The sequence below is a fragment of the Halichoeres trimaculatus genome, unplaced genomic scaffold, assembly GCF_033239565.1.
Source record: "Halichoeres trimaculatus isolate MK-OKI-2021-1 unplaced genomic scaffold, fHalTri1.1 fHalTri1_scaffold_1, whole genome shotgun sequence".
NCBI classification, from domain to species: domain Eukaryota; kingdom Metazoa; phylum Chordata; class Actinopteri; order Labriformes; family Labridae; genus Halichoeres; species Halichoeres trimaculatus.
This window is the reverse complement of record NW_027437179.1, coordinates 18,346,453-18,364,808: the sequence shown is the minus strand read 5'-3', so window position 1 is coordinate 18,364,808 and position 18,356 is coordinate 18,346,453. Positions and strand designations below refer to the sequence as shown.

Genomic DNA, 18,356 nt, shown 5'->3' with positions numbered 1-18,356 from the left:
TGCACTGGCCTTTTTCCACTGTAGCCAAGTCAGAGGGTCCTACCCCACGCTCTCTTCTGCTTCACTGCCTCCAATGAAACAGGGTCAAACTTGTGTGGCGGCAACTTCAACTACCATTTGACCATGCTCCATTAAACAACTTCAAGTATACCTTAACGCGTGCACATCCTGATGAGGGGGAACAAATATCTCAAATTTTTGGGTGTCCTCTCCTCTGTGCACAAACACAAATGAGACGAGGCAAAACACACACTGACTAACAGAAAATGCATACTGCATGTAGATGAATGTATGAAACTTTGTAGAAGAGCATGCCTACCCATCCATAACTCTTGTCTATTTATTTTGGCAGGATGTGCTCTGGGTCTCAACGGGCGTGAGAAAAAGGCACAGAGTGAAATGATGAGCTTAGCTTATCTCTGTCCTCTCACTGGTTTACATCTGTGAGGATTCATCTATAAAAAAACTACACTGTAAATCTTATCCTCCCTGCTGCTTCTCATCCACAGAGTTGACCATATTTTAAAATGAAAGAGGCAATATCTGTGGATATCTGGTATCTGGGTTGGCTTTTAAATGTCTTGAAAGAAACAACACCTCACCCTTTGTAACCAAAAATGTAAAGATGTAAAAAATAGTACAGTATGATTTTCATTATATCATATCACCAGTCACACAGTAAATTTCAAAAAGAATACCTTATGTACCTGAAAGGCAAACAGCCCACTATCCAATTGAACAAGTAACAACCAAACTTTTTTTTTTTTTTTTAAATATGATTAATTCCCATCACAAAGAATAAAAATACAAGAGCTGCCCTTGAGATTTTACAGTTGTCACTGATTTTTCCACGAATCATCTTTTCATATTGTTATTAGTCGTATCCTGCAGACCAGGACAAAGTTTGTGAACGAGTGTAAACTTTGATCAGAACTCACCTGTCCCCAGGGTCCAACCTGCCAAGAAGCACACTCCTGCTGCTGGCAAGTCTGCACGGACTCGGGTTTACTCGAGCCACAAAAGCGGTCATCTAAACGGTCCTCACCAAACTGACACCATGTCTGACGATGCTTATAGCCTTTCCCACATGTCACAAGGCACTGAGAAAGTTTGAGAAACAGACATGTATTCAGTAAACATCAGCCATGGTTGTTAACAGCAACTAAGTCTGTTTGAATGAAAATTTATAACAGAGGGAGATTGTGAGGTCTTATGGCAAGCAGTAAATCAAGCATTAAAGAAAAACATCTCTGTGTTTATTTGTGTGTAAGTACGGTGCATATGTATTCAGTGTTGAGTAGGTGTTTGTATTCAGCAGCACCACATGGGGGATTTGAAAAATTTCTGGAATGCAGGCCAAATCTTTCTAAGCACCTCACTCTACAGAGTGAAAACTGTACAGCAGTTAAGAATAATCTGACTCTGTAATCACTGATTTCCCAACACTCAGTGTCGAGACAGGAGGGGAGGAACTCTCCCAAAGCTTAGACATACACAGTCAACACTGGGATTTTACATATGACCCACATCACTGTTGGATTTAAAATTTGGATATAAACTGGAGTCTGTTTCTCTTTCCATCAACTCAAACCAGCTACAGAAACACCAGTTAGCCATCCACATAGATACACTCAGATAGCACAAGTCCAATGTGACTTATATCAATATAGAAACTACTAAATTACAAAATCATAATATCTTTTCTCTCTCCTTGTTGTTTTCTTTCCTACATCTAAAGCAACATTTTAGTGTTAACACTTACATTGTGTCATCATCTTAAATCATCTCCCAAAGCGAATTACTTTCTTTAAATGAACCCTTATGCCATGTATTGGTATGAAAGTGGATGTTCTCCAATGTGTGCATGGTGTTTATGTTTATCATTATTTTTAATAATAATAACGGGTATCTGAACTGACCTCAGACCAGTCGCCAGTCTTCCATTGTGGACAGAGAAATTCATTGCAGGGTTGGACGGTCAGCTTGTCCCTTTGACTGCATTTGCTCTCATCGCCGCCGGCTTCAGCTGCCTTTCGACACACTGCCCCTCGACGGCGGGTTCCCCCACCACAGCTCTTGGAGCACTGCAGCAAAATGAAACGTTTGAACATCAGGGAGCGTAAACATATATACACAACCCGAGATAAACTTTGACAAACATCTGGATCATAATAATACACAAACCCCCACGTTTCCCACAACAATCTTACCTCCGACCAAGATGAGTACTCCCAGCCACCCGGATTGCAGTCACCATGGCAACCTTCCTTGTCATCAGGCTTGCGCTGACTGCTGCAGTAGCGGTCATCAACCTTCTGGGTCTTCCCGTCTGTATGGCTGATTTTGGCACAGTAAATTTCCAGGGTTCGATATCCCAGGCCACACTGGGCCGTACACTCACTCTTGCGAGCCACATGCCACCTGCAACGATAGTGATCAGATATCAGAAGCCGGGAACAATCAAGCGAAGACAGAACAGTTTGGGTTGGTTTAAGATGAAACACGAACCTGAGTTCACAATCAGTGTTGCAGGACTCAGTAATGACAGCCGGTCTAGCTGTACCATGACACCTCTGGTCTGACACCACCACTCGGTCAGACTCTCTGCTGCAGAGAATCTTGCGCTTACGCTCTCCTACAAAGACACAAGGAGGTTCCCCAAATAGGGTTAGAGAACTCATAAAAACTATTCAACCAATAAGACAGGATTATTGCAACACTATTTTGTTTGTTCAAAGTTTAAGTTTAGAGTCTGCAAGGATTTTCCTAAAAAAATAAAATGTCAACTTTTACAGGAATAATCTTGCTCAATCGCCTCCTATTGGCCTCTATACAAGTGTGTCAGTGTCTGTGTCTGCCTCAACCCACTCCCCTGCCTGTATGTAGATATTTGGGTTGTATCAGGACATTTCTGGGTGGACAGTAAGTGTGGCAACCAAAGTGAAACAAAACATCAAACAGATAAAACTTTGATCCCAAACGAGATTTAAGTTTGGCTAAACTTTGATTTTCTGGGCACTTGAAGAGCAGCACAGGATGAGCTGGCTTTCTGCTGGGCAGGTATGTGTTAGTCACCTGTTATTGGCTTGTGCTAACATGCCAAGTTAGGTGCATGGCTCTCAAGTGTCTCTTACATAGAAGCGCAATGCTACAGCTAGTTGCTGGGCTAGTGAGTGTGTTCAACTAGTCACGGTTGCTCGAAACTACCCAGACAGCCAAATACATCAAAAAGTTCTGGTGACATAACATTTAAGCATTTTTCCAACTGTGTGAACTTTATGTTTTCTCTTTGCAATGTACCAACTATTATTCAAGCAAGGCAGTGTCAAGCAGTTTAGAAAGAAATTCCCAGACAAAGTGTTTGAGTTATAACACATAACGGGTTTTTGAGTTTACCTGCAATATGCCTCTGCACGCCCACATACTCTGACATATCTACAATCATGCCAAAGAAGTTAATCTGCCCCAGCTTACCATGAGGTCAAACCTTAATCACTTGGTCCAAACCTATATGTCTAGCATAAACCTGTCAAACTCCAACCCAACAATCATCTCTTTTCTGTCTGGCCGGCTCAGCAGTTCCCACATCTCCCGACTCTGTTCCATCTCATCTTTACTCTGGCCAAACCATTTATCATTGAAGGCTCCCATCACTGTGCCAACCCCTTGTGCCTCCCCCTCACCTTGGCACAGACGGCTGCACTCCTGCCAGGGCCCATAGGCATCCCAGAAGAACTGCTGAGGTTTGTCCTCTATCGGGATGTTAAAAGAGTACCTGACATCTGGGTTGTAAAGGTTCCCTACAGACAGCACCTGTGGAACATGCAGGCAATGTGATGTGCGTTAGAATACAGTCAGATTATTGCTTTTTCTAGTATAATGGATCATACACATGTGAAGAATAAAAATTCTTATATTAGGTCAAAATGTTGGTTGTTGCGTTCATGATACATTCAAAATTGTATTTTTACCAACTCAAACTCTAGTAATGCCACTGCTTTTAAAAGGAACCTAGCTTTGAACCTCCTACATGGCATATTGAACCCTTTTATAAGTGTAGCTTACCTGGACAATGATCTCCTCCTCAATGCGCTCAGTGCAGTTGATCCTCTCAATGACATGGTCAGAACCGCTGTACTCTATGATGGCATTTCCCACTTTGATTTCCCTTTTGAACATGCTGACCACAAACTCTCCATTAAGCAGGAACTCTCCACGGCTATTTGATATGGCTGCAGGCACACAGAAGACAGGAGTCACTTACTTTGCTGGATCACATTGAGAAGGGAGGCAGAATGAGTCTTATTCAGCAGGAATTCAATTCATTTAATTTTTACCAAAAATCAAAGCTTTGTGAACCTGATTTTCTTTGATATAAACCATTTAGATAAAACAATAGCCTCTCTTGACAGGGCCACATTACAACACAGTAAACAGCATTACATTTTATGGAAAGTCATGTACAGTGGCTAACAGTGCAGTCTTATTGGGCAAATAATCCTAATTTTGAGAGAAATCCTATCTCCTGCTCTGTTCAAAAGTCAGTCTGCAGCACCCTTTCACCTTAATGCGATTAGAGAGCTAATTTCCTGCCTTTACTTTCCTCGCCATTTCACACGTTACACTAACATGACCACGGAGAGTGGCCCCTATTCCAGTTAAATCATAGCCACTTTGGGCCCCTTGTCACTATGCTGTTGCTCACAGCTTGTGTTATAATCAAGCAAAAGGCAAATAAACACATGCAGAAAACTAAAACACACACCATTAATTACAGCAATGCGCCCATACACTCTGCACCTGCACACACATACACATGTTGACCTTAATGGAATGGTAGCCAAAGGGCTTTCTAAACTCAAGTATAAGCATGCTCTTACCAACGTGTAGACTAATAGCTGACAAAGCAGCTATTAGTGTACAAAAGTGATATCTGGACTGACAGATAGGCGTATGGTACAGAAAGTCACACGCAGAACGAAAGAAAATACACACCTGCATCGACACATCAGAGACACAACCCAACTGACTCCTGAAAATGGTATCCACAGGCCTTAAGGCCCATTGTCATGTAAGAGTACATGCTGATGGTAGCCTGATGCCAACATCCTAAGTTGTGAGTTCGGGTTTGCACCCACTGATTCTAAACTTGTACTAAAAGTTAAATACCCTGAGCTACAGACAAACCAGTAAGGTGACAATCAGAGCTTTTAGCCACACATGAGCTATGAAAGAGTTAAAACTACAAAATAATAAAACAGATTAGGTGAAACAGTGGTGTATTAATTTAAAGATGTCTTACCGAGGTAGTTGTCATCCTCTGGTTTCCCTGAATAGCTGTGCTGACGCACATCTATATTTGTTGCACCACTGGGTATTCGCACTACTTCATTATAGCCTGTGAGTGTTGTGAGCAATGGATAAAGAACCATTATTATAGCAAGTTCTCAGCCTAAATTAACAACAGGGCCCCACAATAGGAGCAATTTATTGTGACTATCCAGAAGATGATTAAATCATAAATTTAATTTATCTTATTTGAGCTGAATAAAAATGTCTTCATAAAACATGATATAGCTCACCATAGCGGACGATGTTGAAGGTGCCCGCCACAGTTTTGCAGGAAGAGTTATCGCCTCCACACACGCCACACTTGTCCCTTCTGGCTTTAGAGTTTAAGACATGGTCACAGCCTGCTTGCTGCATTTGGGGGGGGGGTATGGGAAATAAAAGATGAAGGAGTCATTAAATACTGAAATAAACAGTAGTTGTTAGAAAGGAACAACAATCATTGTACAGTGATGCACTAATAGAAAACAAAACTTTTGATTTGCTACTAAACAGACATCAGCTGACACTCCTGAATGACTTTTCTTAGCGTAAGGTCAACACTACATTACTGTTTGTAAGACAGGCTGTTGGGCTTTTCTTTCTGGATGGAATTTTGACCATGTAAGCCTGAGTCAAACCAACTGACCCATGAAGTGGTTTCACAAGATCTTAATGAATTCATCCATATCACTGATGCGCATGTGAAATTAATTTCCTCTTAGAAAAAAAAACACTCTGGAAAATGTCATGATGTGCTCTGCTTGTCATTAATAGACTGAAGATAGCTTGACTCACTATTGAAATGACAAGTGAAAGAAAAGTTAGTTTTAGTTCCACAGCATATATGGAAATCCACTTGCTCAGACCAGGAAGGCAAATAACTGAACCTCAGTCCAACCAAAACACTGTGTGTGGTTTAGAGTGTACACACAGCAGCCCACTAGTTTTTTTCAGAGAGCATATTGATGTGCATGGTGTGTTAGTAATCAAGCTGTCAAACTCAAACTCTATCTGTCACAGGCTCAAAGCAATAAACACAGTCCCTTTTGGAGAGGGATGGAAAAGCTTTCTGAAAAAAACATGAAATCTTTTGGGAATGATTACACAGATCCACGATAACTTTGCAAGAACGGTCACAGTGAAAGCCATAAGTTTTAGGACAAAGTTAGATGTGTATATGCATTTCATCAGAAGGATCAAAGGTTATCTGAAAGAGCTCACCCTGCACAGGCCCTGGACACAGATGTCATTGGTATCGGGTCCACATGGAGTGCCATCAATGACCCGGTCCCTGAGCTGATAGTATGCTGTGCTGCCTGCCACCCTGCAGAACAGCTTACACCTGTCCTTCATTAGGACTGACAAAGAGCACAGAGCAGAGATGAAATTTCAAACAGTAAATGTTTACATTAATCTTAAATTTCAAGTCCAATTTGATGCCAGTTTCCAAAAGAAAAACAAGATTCGTACTTCCGCTGTACTTGGGTACCCATCGAACATTTGGAGGTAGACCGTTGATGTTAAAGTGCCTGCCATCGAAAGCTGCGCATTGCTCCTCCCTGAAGTCTTTCTTCTGCCTGGAGCAGGGCTCAGAGTTGCAGGAACGGAACTTCATTCTGCGGCCAACACAATACATTCCTCCATTCCTGGGCCTGGGGGCAAGATCGGGGAGGCGAATAAGCCAAGCTTGGTCTAATTTTGTCATTTACATTACTGAAGGGAAGATGCAAGACACTCTCTCTTCAAGTAAAAACATCCATCTTTCTCCATCTTCTCACTTTCATCATACTGCCTTCTAACACACATCTACATCATGTCAGAAACACTATTTACAGCTTCCATCTCATCACAACTTGCTGTTTTCTTGTTGTCAGTGGAACCAGGATGAAAGATAACCTTCGAGGAAACTCAGTGACCTAATTTCTATTTCAAACAACTCTGGAGAATCTACGATCAAAGGATCTGTCTTGATGAATACTAGCTATGGAAAGAATTCCCTTAAGGAGGCTTGATCTATGCAACATTGACTTTAGTAGCTAAAATGGAGACAAGGTCCACTAGACATGAATGACTACAAAGGAAGGAACTGCTCACACGGGTCGGTTGCATTCGCGCACAGCAATCTTGATTCCTCCGCCGCATGTCCGCGAACAGGTACCGAAAGGACTCCAAACTCCCCATGCTCCCTCCACAGGTGTGGCATCATGTTCTTTGGCTATACACAGGCCATGCTTGCAGTGCTGTAATGAAACAGAAACAGAAACAGAAACAGCAAAGATATGGGTCGGATGAATGAAGGGTGCATGGGTGCAAGATGAGAGCAATGAGGTGAGCCAGAGGAGGAAAAATAAGCGTGAGAGAGAATAAGTCAAAAAAAAAGGAGAGAAACAGACAGAGTGCGCACATGAAATCTTATCCGTAGAGCTGGCAACACATCTATCTGCTCTCTCTCGCTTTGATGCTAATCTGGGAGAAATTATACAGTAAAGCAAAAAAAAAAAAAAAAAAGACCAACTGAAAAAGATTGTCACGGCTGAGTCTGTCTTGAGAAGAAGACAAGTAAACGTCACATTTTAAGTCAATAAATATTCCTCGGCCCCTAACAGGAGGATAATCTTGAGCTCTTCAACAAACACACTTCAATGTCAGTGTTTAGTGGGGGCTACTCTGGGATGGCACGGGATGAGAAGTTTGTGCAAACACGGAAAGGACCAGCATGTGACTGTATTCATAGCTGTGTGAAACTAATGCAGCTAATAAAAGCATTATACTTAGTGGCTACAAAAAGACACTTATGAGGAAAATTGTATTATTTATGCCTTCATAAAATTTTCATGGACGTCTGCTATAATCAAATAACACAGTTAACATGATCATGAGTTAACAACATGGTTGTCTGCTCTCAGTTTGGAAAGTTTAGATATTCAAAATCAAAATGCCTACAAAAATGTATCACTATCATCACTCAACCTTGATAACTCTAGGGATCAAAAAAGCGCCATTTATTGGGAATTTTGATAATGTCGCATTTCATTTCATCTCATGCTGTAATTCAAAGTAGGAAAAGATTTCAAGAGTCGAAACTTGAGCAACAATTCATTTCAACAAACAGCTCGCTTTTAGTACTTTCCTGCATTTTTACTCATTTTTAGACAGTTACCTTTCCAGGAGAGCAGTCGGTGCCATCAGCCCAGGGCATGTGTTGGGTCCTGCAGCCTCTTTGGGCGCCTTCAGGACTGGTGCACCACAGCCTCCTACACTGGGTCTGAGAAAAAACAAAAACACATAACATTGATTCTGCAGCAAAACAGAAGAGCAATTAGGAAAAAACTGTAATGTCACATGAAATAAGTTCAATGTAGACAAATATACATATACAAACACTATACCTACAGTTTGTATACACGTATACAGCACACAACTTTCGTAGGTAGTTTTTTTTTAACAGTTACCGCTCTATTTAGCCAAAATTTAATAAAGACAACTAATCCACCTTTTAGAGCAAAAGATTTTCAAATACAGAGTGTGTGTGACCCAGAAGTCATCAAATGTAGCAGTTAACTTCTGCAGCACATATAACAACATAAGACATATCTCCCACAGAACCACATATGCAACACGACAGTTTAGACTAACACACAAGTCCACTCACCATATAAGGGCACACCTGAGTCCCCGGCCCAAATATCAATTCACACTGTTTATTGACATTGTATATCCGTCCAGGCAGCTGCTGCGAGAGACTGTATGGCCTAGAAACTGGCTCATCAAGCAAGCATTCACCATATCCTGTGCTATTAAGAAATAAAAATAAAATGACTTAAAGAAAAAAGGGAAAAACAAGAGACACAAACAGACAAAAAGACACACTCAGTACAACGGAGAGGTCATTTCTTTCTGTAAATACATAGAACCCCTACTGTGCACAGTTTTCTCTATGTCTTGACAGATTTTTGCATCTTTCAGTCAACTTTAATTAGTAAATGGTGGTGTTTTAGGAGTCATTATGACAGTAAAATGAAGTGGATTTAAGGTATAATTTAAAAACTAGGCTGTCCTAATGCAAGAGTTCCTTGATCTTCCTTAATGGATCAAGTAGGCTTTTAAAGAAAAGCAACTGTACAGAGTGCTGCTACAGTCTCTGCAGAACTAAAACAATTTATTTTCATACCCCCAAAATGTGTGTGATGCTGCCAGAAGTTGGGAAAATACTGTATACATACACTGCGCTGTTTGTGTGTGTTTATGTATATTTAAGAAAACAAGCTTTAGAGTTTTCACCGCAGAACAAAAACATCTGAATGTACAAATCCATAATGCATGCATGTCTAAAAACAATTTGGAAGGGTCAAGAACGACTTACTCGAGGAACTCTGTGATGTACTTCCTGCTACACTTGGACCACATCCAGGGGTTTGTGTTGTAGTTAAGGGTGGGAGCCATCACGTGTTGCTGAATCTTAACTCCATCTTCCTTACACTTGTTACTGTCATCATGAGGCATATTAAACCTGGCAAAGAAAAAATTCACATTAATAAAAGCTGTGATTTGAATAAGAAATGTGTTTAAAATCCTTTTCGCACAAAACTTTGTGTTTTTAATTTAGTTTCCAGAATATACAAAGACAAAATATCCACACACAAAAATGCTTCTTTGTAGCATGCTTGTTGTAGTATTTCATTTTTCTGCCACATGTTTTTCATCTAAACACCAAATTCTAGGTTTCGCTGTCACTGTGTTCCTGGCTGTGGGAAACCCATTCCCGATTGTTGTTGAAAATAATGCAGAGCATTTGTATTGCCTGCCTGTGGGGAGTCTGGAAAGAAACCAGCACAATATTAAATTATATAAACACTGGGCAACCGCCGTAGAAAAATTTAGATGTGAAAATCAGAGCACAGTTGGTACAAGAGCAGCATTCAAGCCCCTGCAGGGTGAATAATAAGATCCAGGTCAGTGGTAACCAGGTACACCACCACACCTCCCACGGTCCTCTTTTTGAGCTCCTCAGCTCCCCACATGACAGGTACCGTCAAACACTGAGAACAGGAGCTTATCACTCACCATGCATGTTGCAGCAGCCTGATGCATGGTGACGTTAAATTAAACAATTCCACTCCTTGTTTTGAAGTTAGAGGGAGCATTTGTTAAGAGGTGATGAGGGCTGTTAAGTCCTGTGGACACTTCCCCTTTCACTATCCCTCTCTAACATGGCACTGGTTTAAACAAACTTTAGGACAATGCAGACTGAGCTAAGAGTGATTTGAATCCTAAACAAACAAATTACAGGCTATCAAATCTCTCAAATTAAAAGGCGGGTAAAAATTAGACCGGGGAAACCCAAAAACCTCAAAAGTTAAAAGAAAAACAAAAGGAATGTATGACTGTAGCGCTGCTATCCGTATATGTGAGATTCCTTGATCCTCCTCTGTTAGTGAGGCATGTTTGGATTCCTAGAAAGACCTCTGAAGCTCTACCAGTGTCTTGCTGAAGCCAAAACTCTCATCATCCGGTAGTGATGACAGTACTTAAGATGTACTTGAGTAAACACTCAGAGAAACATGCTGTGCTTACACATGGCCAAGTTCATGGGCGATGGTGAAGGCAGTGCTGAGTCCATTGTCTTCACTTATGCTGCAGCTCCTGTATGGGTCACACACTGTACCCAACTCTGCAAGTCCTTGAAAACAAGGAGAAAAGACCTGCTTTAGTTTTTCTCATTGGCAGCTGTGAATGAAACCACAATTTGTTTAAAGAAAAATCCACGTACCTAAGGTGTCACACTTATCCCTTGCTCTACAGATGTCCTGCCTGAGGTGGACACACAAACAATGGTTAGCCAGCAGCTCTGACAGTCATTTTTATAAAGTTATTTCCTCAGAGAGATATCTGATTCTACAATGTAAGATCCTGCCCCAGATCTACTGCATGCTTTGAGGAACTTGTTCTGTTTTTAGCACCTGGTGATGAGGATGGCAGTGTCATGATGTGAATGGTGGTTATCATCCAAGATGTTCTGGCTCTGCTGCCAAATGCAGAAGTTCTTTAAAGTGGTCTGTGCATTAAAGGAAATGACTGGACCATCCTGGGAAACGTGAACAGATCAATGGCATAACATGGTTGATGAGTGAGTTCCTCACAGACTCGATGTCAGTGTTAAAGAATGAAGGAAATAAATTACACAGGCTTACCAGCTCATTGTTGATTATTACTAACTTTACAATCACAATGTTAATTAGGTTGCCGATGCTGGGGTCTTTGTAGATGGAGGATACCTAGGTAACAGAAACAAAGCGTGAACTCAACAAAGTGAATAAAAACACATTTTTAAAAGAAAACTAGCTCCAGTTTCTGATAAATACCTGTTCCAATGTTTTCTTAAATTTAAGCCATTGGGGAAAAAAAATCTTGAACTCTTTTCAAACTAATGGACTTTTTAAAACATTTTTTACATGTAAAGAATAAGTTGTCAGGACACCTGTGAGGTCTAGCTGTGAGACTGCACACCCCATAAGGCTTGGATTCAAGTCCAACCTTATGGACCTTTCCCACATATTTATGCCACTCTCACCCTGTTTCCTGTCCTGTCCACTGTCCTGTATGCTCAGAAAAAATAACAACAACTTACAATAAAATTATAATGATGTGTATATACCTTTAAATGTTTCTGCATCACACATATTAAGACATATTATGGGCCTGTTTTGTGTAACAGCAGAACTATCAAAGTCAAGGTTTTAAGGTTTTATAAAAATGTTCCTGAAGATGGGCTCTGCCTAAAGCTGCTGACCAAGTTCTTTGTATAAAACAACAACACCAATGTATCTGTAGATTAGAGGATGGAGCTTTTATCACACACCACTTTCTAGTCGTAGTCCTGCAAGTGCTAAAGGATATGGTTGATCAGAAGATCAAGTTGATAATGGCCTGAGCCCCTGTGGAGAAGGCAGCCTCTGCCAAGAACAGAATATAGGTCATCTCAGCCTCCCCCTGAGGACTGCCGGCCCCAGGCGTCTGCAGAAGCTGGTGTTTGAAGTGGCCAAGAGTATGTGGTCTATGTGACATACCTGAGCTTATTTTTAACATTCATCAAAGCTGTCAGGAAGGGTCTACCTCAAGCTGCCCTCTTTCCCCCCTGGCTGTTTGAAAGTGGTGTTTACCCCTGCCCCAGGCTGCCCTTTTCCTTCCCACAGCCTCCTCCAAAAGCTGGCTGACTGACTAGAAGCACAAATAGGACAGTAAAACTGGTACAAACATTTAATGCACCATTATGAACACATTCAACCCCCGTCAGTCAATAAATGAGCATCCAAGACACACACTTTCAAGTCCCAGCAATGTCTCCCACTCCTAAACAGCCTTAAAGCTATTTCATATCGCAGTACTTACGATGGACATTAATGTGAGTATGTAGTGCTGTAGATTGCTGCTGTGATGCTCCACCATTCTGCTGTCGGCCACCAGCATGACTTCAACGAAGCGCGGGTAGGAGAGGAAGCGCTTTGATCTCCTGTGAGGTCCTGAGTCACCGCTGCTATCATTTGATGGTCGAGCGCTAGCACTGCCGCTCTGAGATCTGAGCAGAGGATCGCTGGCAATGCTGGCACTCAGGGACTCTAAGTCAGTGAACACACCAGCACTGACCACAGGGGCAGCACTGGAAACTGTGGTCACATCAGCCACTGATCTTCCTCCTCTTAGCTTTTGTCTCTTGTGTCTGTGTTTGTGCCCTGGGGAAAGAGTCAGAAGGAAAAAAACATGTAAATATGAAAACATGAAGCACCGATGGAAGGTATACCAAAACGGACAAACAGCAACAGCAATGGCAATATGTTCAAAATTAAAAAAAAAATTAAATGAGGTGAAATGGTTGTCTAGTAGTGAGTATTGTTAAAACATGTTGCTGCCTCCTTTGCTCTTTTGTTTATTGTTGCTCAATGAGTGGGTTGACAAATGAATGCTGCCTGGAATGCCTTTTATTTCTCTCTCCCTCCTCTGAAAGAGGAGGGGAGGAGGGCAAAGAGTTCAGGCTAGGTAAACCTGGCACCCAGCCATAAAAAAATGGAGCACAAACTGCAGTGAATAAACCAAAAGAAGTCAGCTAACAACTGGGCGGCAAAGTTTCTCAACAAAGAGGGGACTTGGGTCTGATTTTGATCATGACACGGCAACAAAGCTGCTAAATGTCTGATTTTTTTCTGTTTCTATCAGATGCAGATTACTCCTCTGGACCACCAGCAATGCAACGCCAAAAAAATTACAAAAAGCAGGCCAGCAGCGTAGTGGTGTTGTAGTTTTAGTTCAAAAGCTTACTGACTGATTTAAACAAAGCATTTTACTATTTTAAAAACTTTAAAGGGGAATGTTCGATTTTGTACAAAGATGGAACAATAATGGTCCGAAAGTGGGTCAAAGTCACGTTCCCTTTGGCTACAATAATACACACACGCACATGCACACAAACATACTGCTATACAGTACCAGCCAAAAGAAGGCTACACACACACATATATAGCATGCAAACACAAACACTCTCTCTTTCTCCCCCTCTCTTACACACACACACACACACACATTCACACACACATGCACACAAGTAAGTCCAAACATCTGCTTGCAGAAAAAGTGTTCAACACAACAGACAAAGAGCAAACTATTTCCAGTTTTGTTTATTGTCAAAGTTTGGATTATTTGACAGTTTCTAGTTGGCGAAACTTAATTATACAATTTACACTATGTCTTCAAGGCAGTGGGTCTACCCAACTTTCTTATCAAAGAGGCAGAGGAAGTACAAGAGTCAACAGGAAGTTCAGCCAGTAAACTGAGATGGGAAGATACAAGGGTTAACTTCAAAATGATTTTTCCTGTGTGAGAGTCGGAAAGCTTCATCTTTGCTGTGCTTCTGCTGTAATCAGAGCAATGTGCCAGCTAGATGTGCGCCGGACCAGTTTGACATCCTACTTTGCTTGGTTCATTTTGACTCTCTTTTTCTTTTCTAAATGACAACGTGCCATGCCACTGCCATATTATAATAAACAATACATCTTATAAACAAATACGAACTCTAGAAATGAACTCTGTTTCTGCTTTTGTATTTGCTTGGCTGATACACTGTGTTCATCTGGTCTTGTCCAAGTTAAAGGTGGAGACATGTGGCAGAGAAAAATTAAAAACCACAAAAAAGTAAACTGATTATGCCAGCCAATGTTAGTGGTTAATATTTCAAAGATCAACTGCAAATACTCAACTTACATGTTGGGGTTGGCTCTATCCGTGTGAAATTAAGTGATCATTTCTTATTGTCAAATGCACGTATGCATACTCTTTGTGTATTTGAAACATACCTGAAGTGTCACAAGCTGAGTCCTCCCCAGATGACTGTTTCTTGGGTGCACTCTTCCTGTATACAATATGAGGTTTTGTGTGTTCCTCTTCATAGTGTTCTCCTTGATAGCTGTGTAAGGGCTCAACAAAATATTCCCCGTCTGGAGACCTGAAAGTGCCAAGCTGGTTGAAAAAAAAAAGTGCATGGTAGTTAATCTCCATCCATCTGTTCACTGTAACACTAATTACTTCTTAGACACAGCATAGACTCAACATGGAGAAATACAGACTTCTATAAAACTTTCTCAAAGATAGTGAGACAGTGGATACTATAGTGGAACAATCAATTTTTGTAGTACAACAAAGTACACTATTGGCAAACAACAGCTGAACTTGGTCTATTTATGGTTCAGTGAACGGGCCAGAGAATATAAGCCAGGCTGAGCCCTCAGGGCTTGAAAAGAAAAGGTAAAATGAGTGAATTTGCATGCATGTAAGAATAGTCTAAAAACGGGAGGAAAAGAATAATAGGGGACGTTTGATTACTATCAGGAAAAGAGTGGGGCTATATCTTCTTGGCAAGCATGTTGAAAGTCTAGTTTTAAGCACTCAGACTTTTGAGTGAAACTGCAAAGCTTTGAGGCCTATAATGCTCCAGATAAGGTACAGTAAGGGCCAACTCAAGCACATTTTGATGCCCTGCTTTTGATACAAGTTCACATATTATCAACTGAGGATAATAGATCATTGCAAAGATAAAAATGTGCTTCATAAGCTAACATTTTCAGTAGATATAGCTATCCATCATCAAACAGGCACAAGGGAAGAGTTGTTACATGCTTACATTCCCCTAAGAAAGCGAATATTCCCACTACAGCAATGGGACTTGCACTTGGATTGACCCTGGGAGCCGGCAAATCTTTAAAGGACTCTCCTATATCCCTTACCTTTGGGGATAGGGAGATATACTTGTGGCCACCACCAGCAGTATTTCCTCCTTTCTAGAGTATGTGCCCTTGGAGGTCTTAAATAAATATAAAATATGCTTCATAAAGCCAGCTGGGCTCCCTAAAGCTCTCTGGAGAATATGACAATCACATCATTTTTGAATGATGTGATGCTGCCCCCACAAAAAAAAAAACAAAACTCATTTTATCCAACTGTGTTTTTATGTATAAACTCAAGAGTGCACTGCTCCACTCCTGTACTGTTGTATCAGCAGGCCTGAGAGTGGGACGAGTGGGACCAGTTTGTGATGACGTCAGTACCAACCACCCTCCCACGGTACTAGCGTGCGTAAATACGTCACCAAAAGCCGGGAGAATGAGGCATGGAGGCAAGATTCGGAACAGCTTTCAGTAAACTTGACTAAGCACAGGAACGGGGACCATCACATGCCAGTGCAGTCATATTACTTGGAAGCAATTAAAACTTTTGCTCCGCAATACAACTGAATCTTGGAGCATATACCAGCTTTGCGAGTAGACCTGGCTCTAACCTGTCTTTCACGAGTTCCTACATTAACTATGACCGACTTAAAGATTTTATCATTCTTTACACGTCACGCATTTCGTTAATATAAGGGTTTGTTTTAAGAATAACACTGTAACGTAAAGTGCAACATTACGTTCGCAAGCAAACTTTGTGCAAATTATCAATGCCATTTTTTGTATCGGTCTTGTAATAATGGCCCCTCAAAACAGCCAGTCTAGCCGTGCGTAAAAACTCACCAGTCCAGAGCACAAACTGATGACCGCGGCATGTTCTGCTTGTGCATTTACTTGTCCCTTATAGAAGCAGTGTCTTAACTCCGTGTCCTCCTCCTCTTCTTCCTCATCTGTTGCAAAATCCGTTATGTTATCTCCTCGGGGTACTCCAAGTACTGTCACAGTGTAAAGAGGTGCGATAAATCCCGAATCCAGCGTGAGATTGAGGTGATAATTCTGTCCAAAAGCAGATATCCTGTAGTGAATATTTGGCGAGGCCCAGTGATCCGTAGTATTACCGGTGCTTTCGTCCAAACTTCGTCTTTTTCTCTTGAAGTGCACACTAGTTGGAAACTTGTCACCGGCTTCATTCACTCGCACCGGTGTTACAATCTCATAAACACCGATCTCGTCTTTTGCTGGGGAATGCAAGCAGATGAACAACATTTAAAATAAAGATTATGCATTCCATAACATCGATGCAAAGAATGGGCGCAGATGTGTCAATCGATCGATAGTGATTACAATATCTTCTCTTCTTATACACGCTGAAAAGTAATGCAGGAAGAATATAGTAGACACTAAGTAATTAGAAAGCGCTGCAGCTCGTGTGCTTGGCTGCATTCAAAACTCATTCATTCTCTGCCCTCTGTGCATGGAAATAACTTTCCGGGATACATGCACGGGTTGACATTGCGGTATACTTTACCTGTGCTCGAGTTCAAAAGCAATTTCCCCGTAGATGCAACTACATTCAAGAAATCAGGGAATAGCAGGAACCCCAAGCCCCAGAAGAGCACATGCATGATTGTCCACGTTCAGAAGAGAGTGGCAGCCTGTATTCCTGTAGTAATACTGTATTCCTCCGGTCACTCCGGCCTTTTCGCCTCCTGTCCGCCTGCCACATTCACTTTTATTATCCTCGGCTCTTTGGTAGATGGTCTCTGGCCGGTGAAGTACACTGCTGGGACGTGAGCGCTTCGCGGATTCCCTGACGAACATGCATACTGCAGAGAGGAGTGGGCTGCTCAAACAGTCAACTGCGATGGGCTCTGCTGCAAGCCTGTGCAGCTTTCTTCACAGCTAGGGGCGGGATCACTCAGGCAAGGTACCCTGCTGATACAATGAAGCCACTCCCGGATGCCGTGGTGGGTACTCACTTATATCCACTTTGGATGATGTGATATGATCAGTAATTGGGTTGCTCATCCCATCCTGGTTACACCCAGAAGTTGATGTGAGCTGTTACAGGTTAACACCAGCCTGACAGGATCCATACTCAGGGGCCCACCACAAAACGACCCCATGAACCATATTCACCAAGTATTGTGATATAATTGTAAAGTACTCAAATTGACGTTTTAAATGCAGTTCAGTTACTTCTAGTTAATAGGTAGTTACACGGTGAGAAGGGCAGATCAGACCATAACCATGAGGTGGGGCCTATAGAAAATGCCTGCCCTGGGGCTACAAGCCAGATAATCTGGGCAGTGCTGTATACTTAGAAGTACATGGGATCACTGGGTGACAAAATGCAAACTGGCAAGCAGTACGGTCACATACACTAGTGATGAGAGGTCTTAAGTAGGTGCTGGAAAAGGTATTGTGTGGGGATAATGGTAATGATTTTATGAGCTATAGCCTCCTCGGTAGAACAATGTCGCAGGCAGTATGGAAGCCTTTGTAGGTGCCTTTGTTATGTGGGGGATCAAAGAGGGGGCCATCCAGTCTGTCTGCTGCCACATTCATGAAAAAACCCATGCTCATATGCAAATAGCCATTGACAGAATATTCACTTTGTTTTACCAGTTTGTTGTTGTTGTTGCTACTTCAGACAGGTGCACAGACCAAGAGACACGACATTAAGTTTTACAAAGAAAACATGGACACTGAACTAATAGATAAAATTCAAAATAGCCATTTATTAGTTTGAGAAACAACATTTGTACATTTCCCTTGCTCCTCAGATGTATTTTGCTGGGCTACAGCAAGATC

The 18,356-nt window shown here is 41.6% G+C and overlaps 1 protein-coding gene across 2 annotated transcripts in view; it reads right to left on the bottom strand.

Annotated features, from left to right (window-relative positions):
- The window catches only part of adamts9 (ADAM metallopeptidase with thrombospondin type 1 motif, 9), a 29,773-nt gene extending 12,301 nt beyond the window's left edge, over positions 1 to 17,472 (bottom strand). The window contains exons 1-22 of one of the 2 annotated variants that reach the window (XM_074665695.1): positions 17,071 to 17,472; positions 16,386 to 16,780; positions 14,676 to 14,838; positions 12,721 to 13,061; positions 11,523 to 11,606; positions 11,292 to 11,416; positions 11,102 to 11,142; positions 10,906 to 11,011; positions 9,695 to 9,841; positions 8,984 to 9,125; positions 8,492 to 8,596; positions 7,426 to 7,571; positions 6,802 to 6,983; positions 6,553 to 6,689; positions 5,583 to 5,700; positions 5,303 to 5,398; positions 4,066 to 4,232; positions 3,684 to 3,813; positions 2,509 to 2,635; positions 2,211 to 2,421; positions 1,920 to 2,084; positions 939 to 1,100 (exon numbers count right to left, since the gene is read on the bottom strand). In XM_074665695.1, coding sequence (XP_074521796.1) covers positions 939 to 1,100; positions 1,920 to 2,084; positions 2,211 to 2,421; positions 2,509 to 2,635; positions 3,684 to 3,813; positions 4,066 to 4,232; positions 5,303 to 5,398; positions 5,583 to 5,700; positions 6,553 to 6,689; positions 6,802 to 6,983; positions 7,426 to 7,571; positions 8,492 to 8,596; positions 8,984 to 9,125; positions 9,695 to 9,841; positions 10,906 to 11,011; positions 11,102 to 11,142; positions 11,292 to 11,416; positions 11,523 to 11,606; positions 12,721 to 13,061; positions 14,676 to 14,838; positions 16,386 to 16,780; positions 17,071 to 17,167 — 3,387 coding nt within the window. In that variant the 5' untranslated portion in view covers positions 17,168 to 17,472. The remainder of the gene's footprint in view (positions 1 to 938; positions 1,101 to 1,919; positions 2,085 to 2,210; positions 2,422 to 2,508; positions 2,636 to 3,683; positions 3,814 to 4,065; positions 4,233 to 5,302; positions 5,399 to 5,582; positions 5,701 to 6,552; positions 6,690 to 6,801; positions 6,984 to 7,425; positions 7,572 to 8,491; positions 8,597 to 8,983; positions 9,126 to 9,694; positions 9,842 to 10,905; positions 11,012 to 11,101; positions 11,143 to 11,291; positions 11,417 to 11,522; positions 11,607 to 12,720; positions 13,062 to 14,675; positions 14,839 to 16,385; positions 16,781 to 17,070) is intronic. The other variant, XM_074665705.1, reaches the window with a different exon arrangement.
- Positions 17,473 to 18,356: the final 884 nt, after the last annotated feature.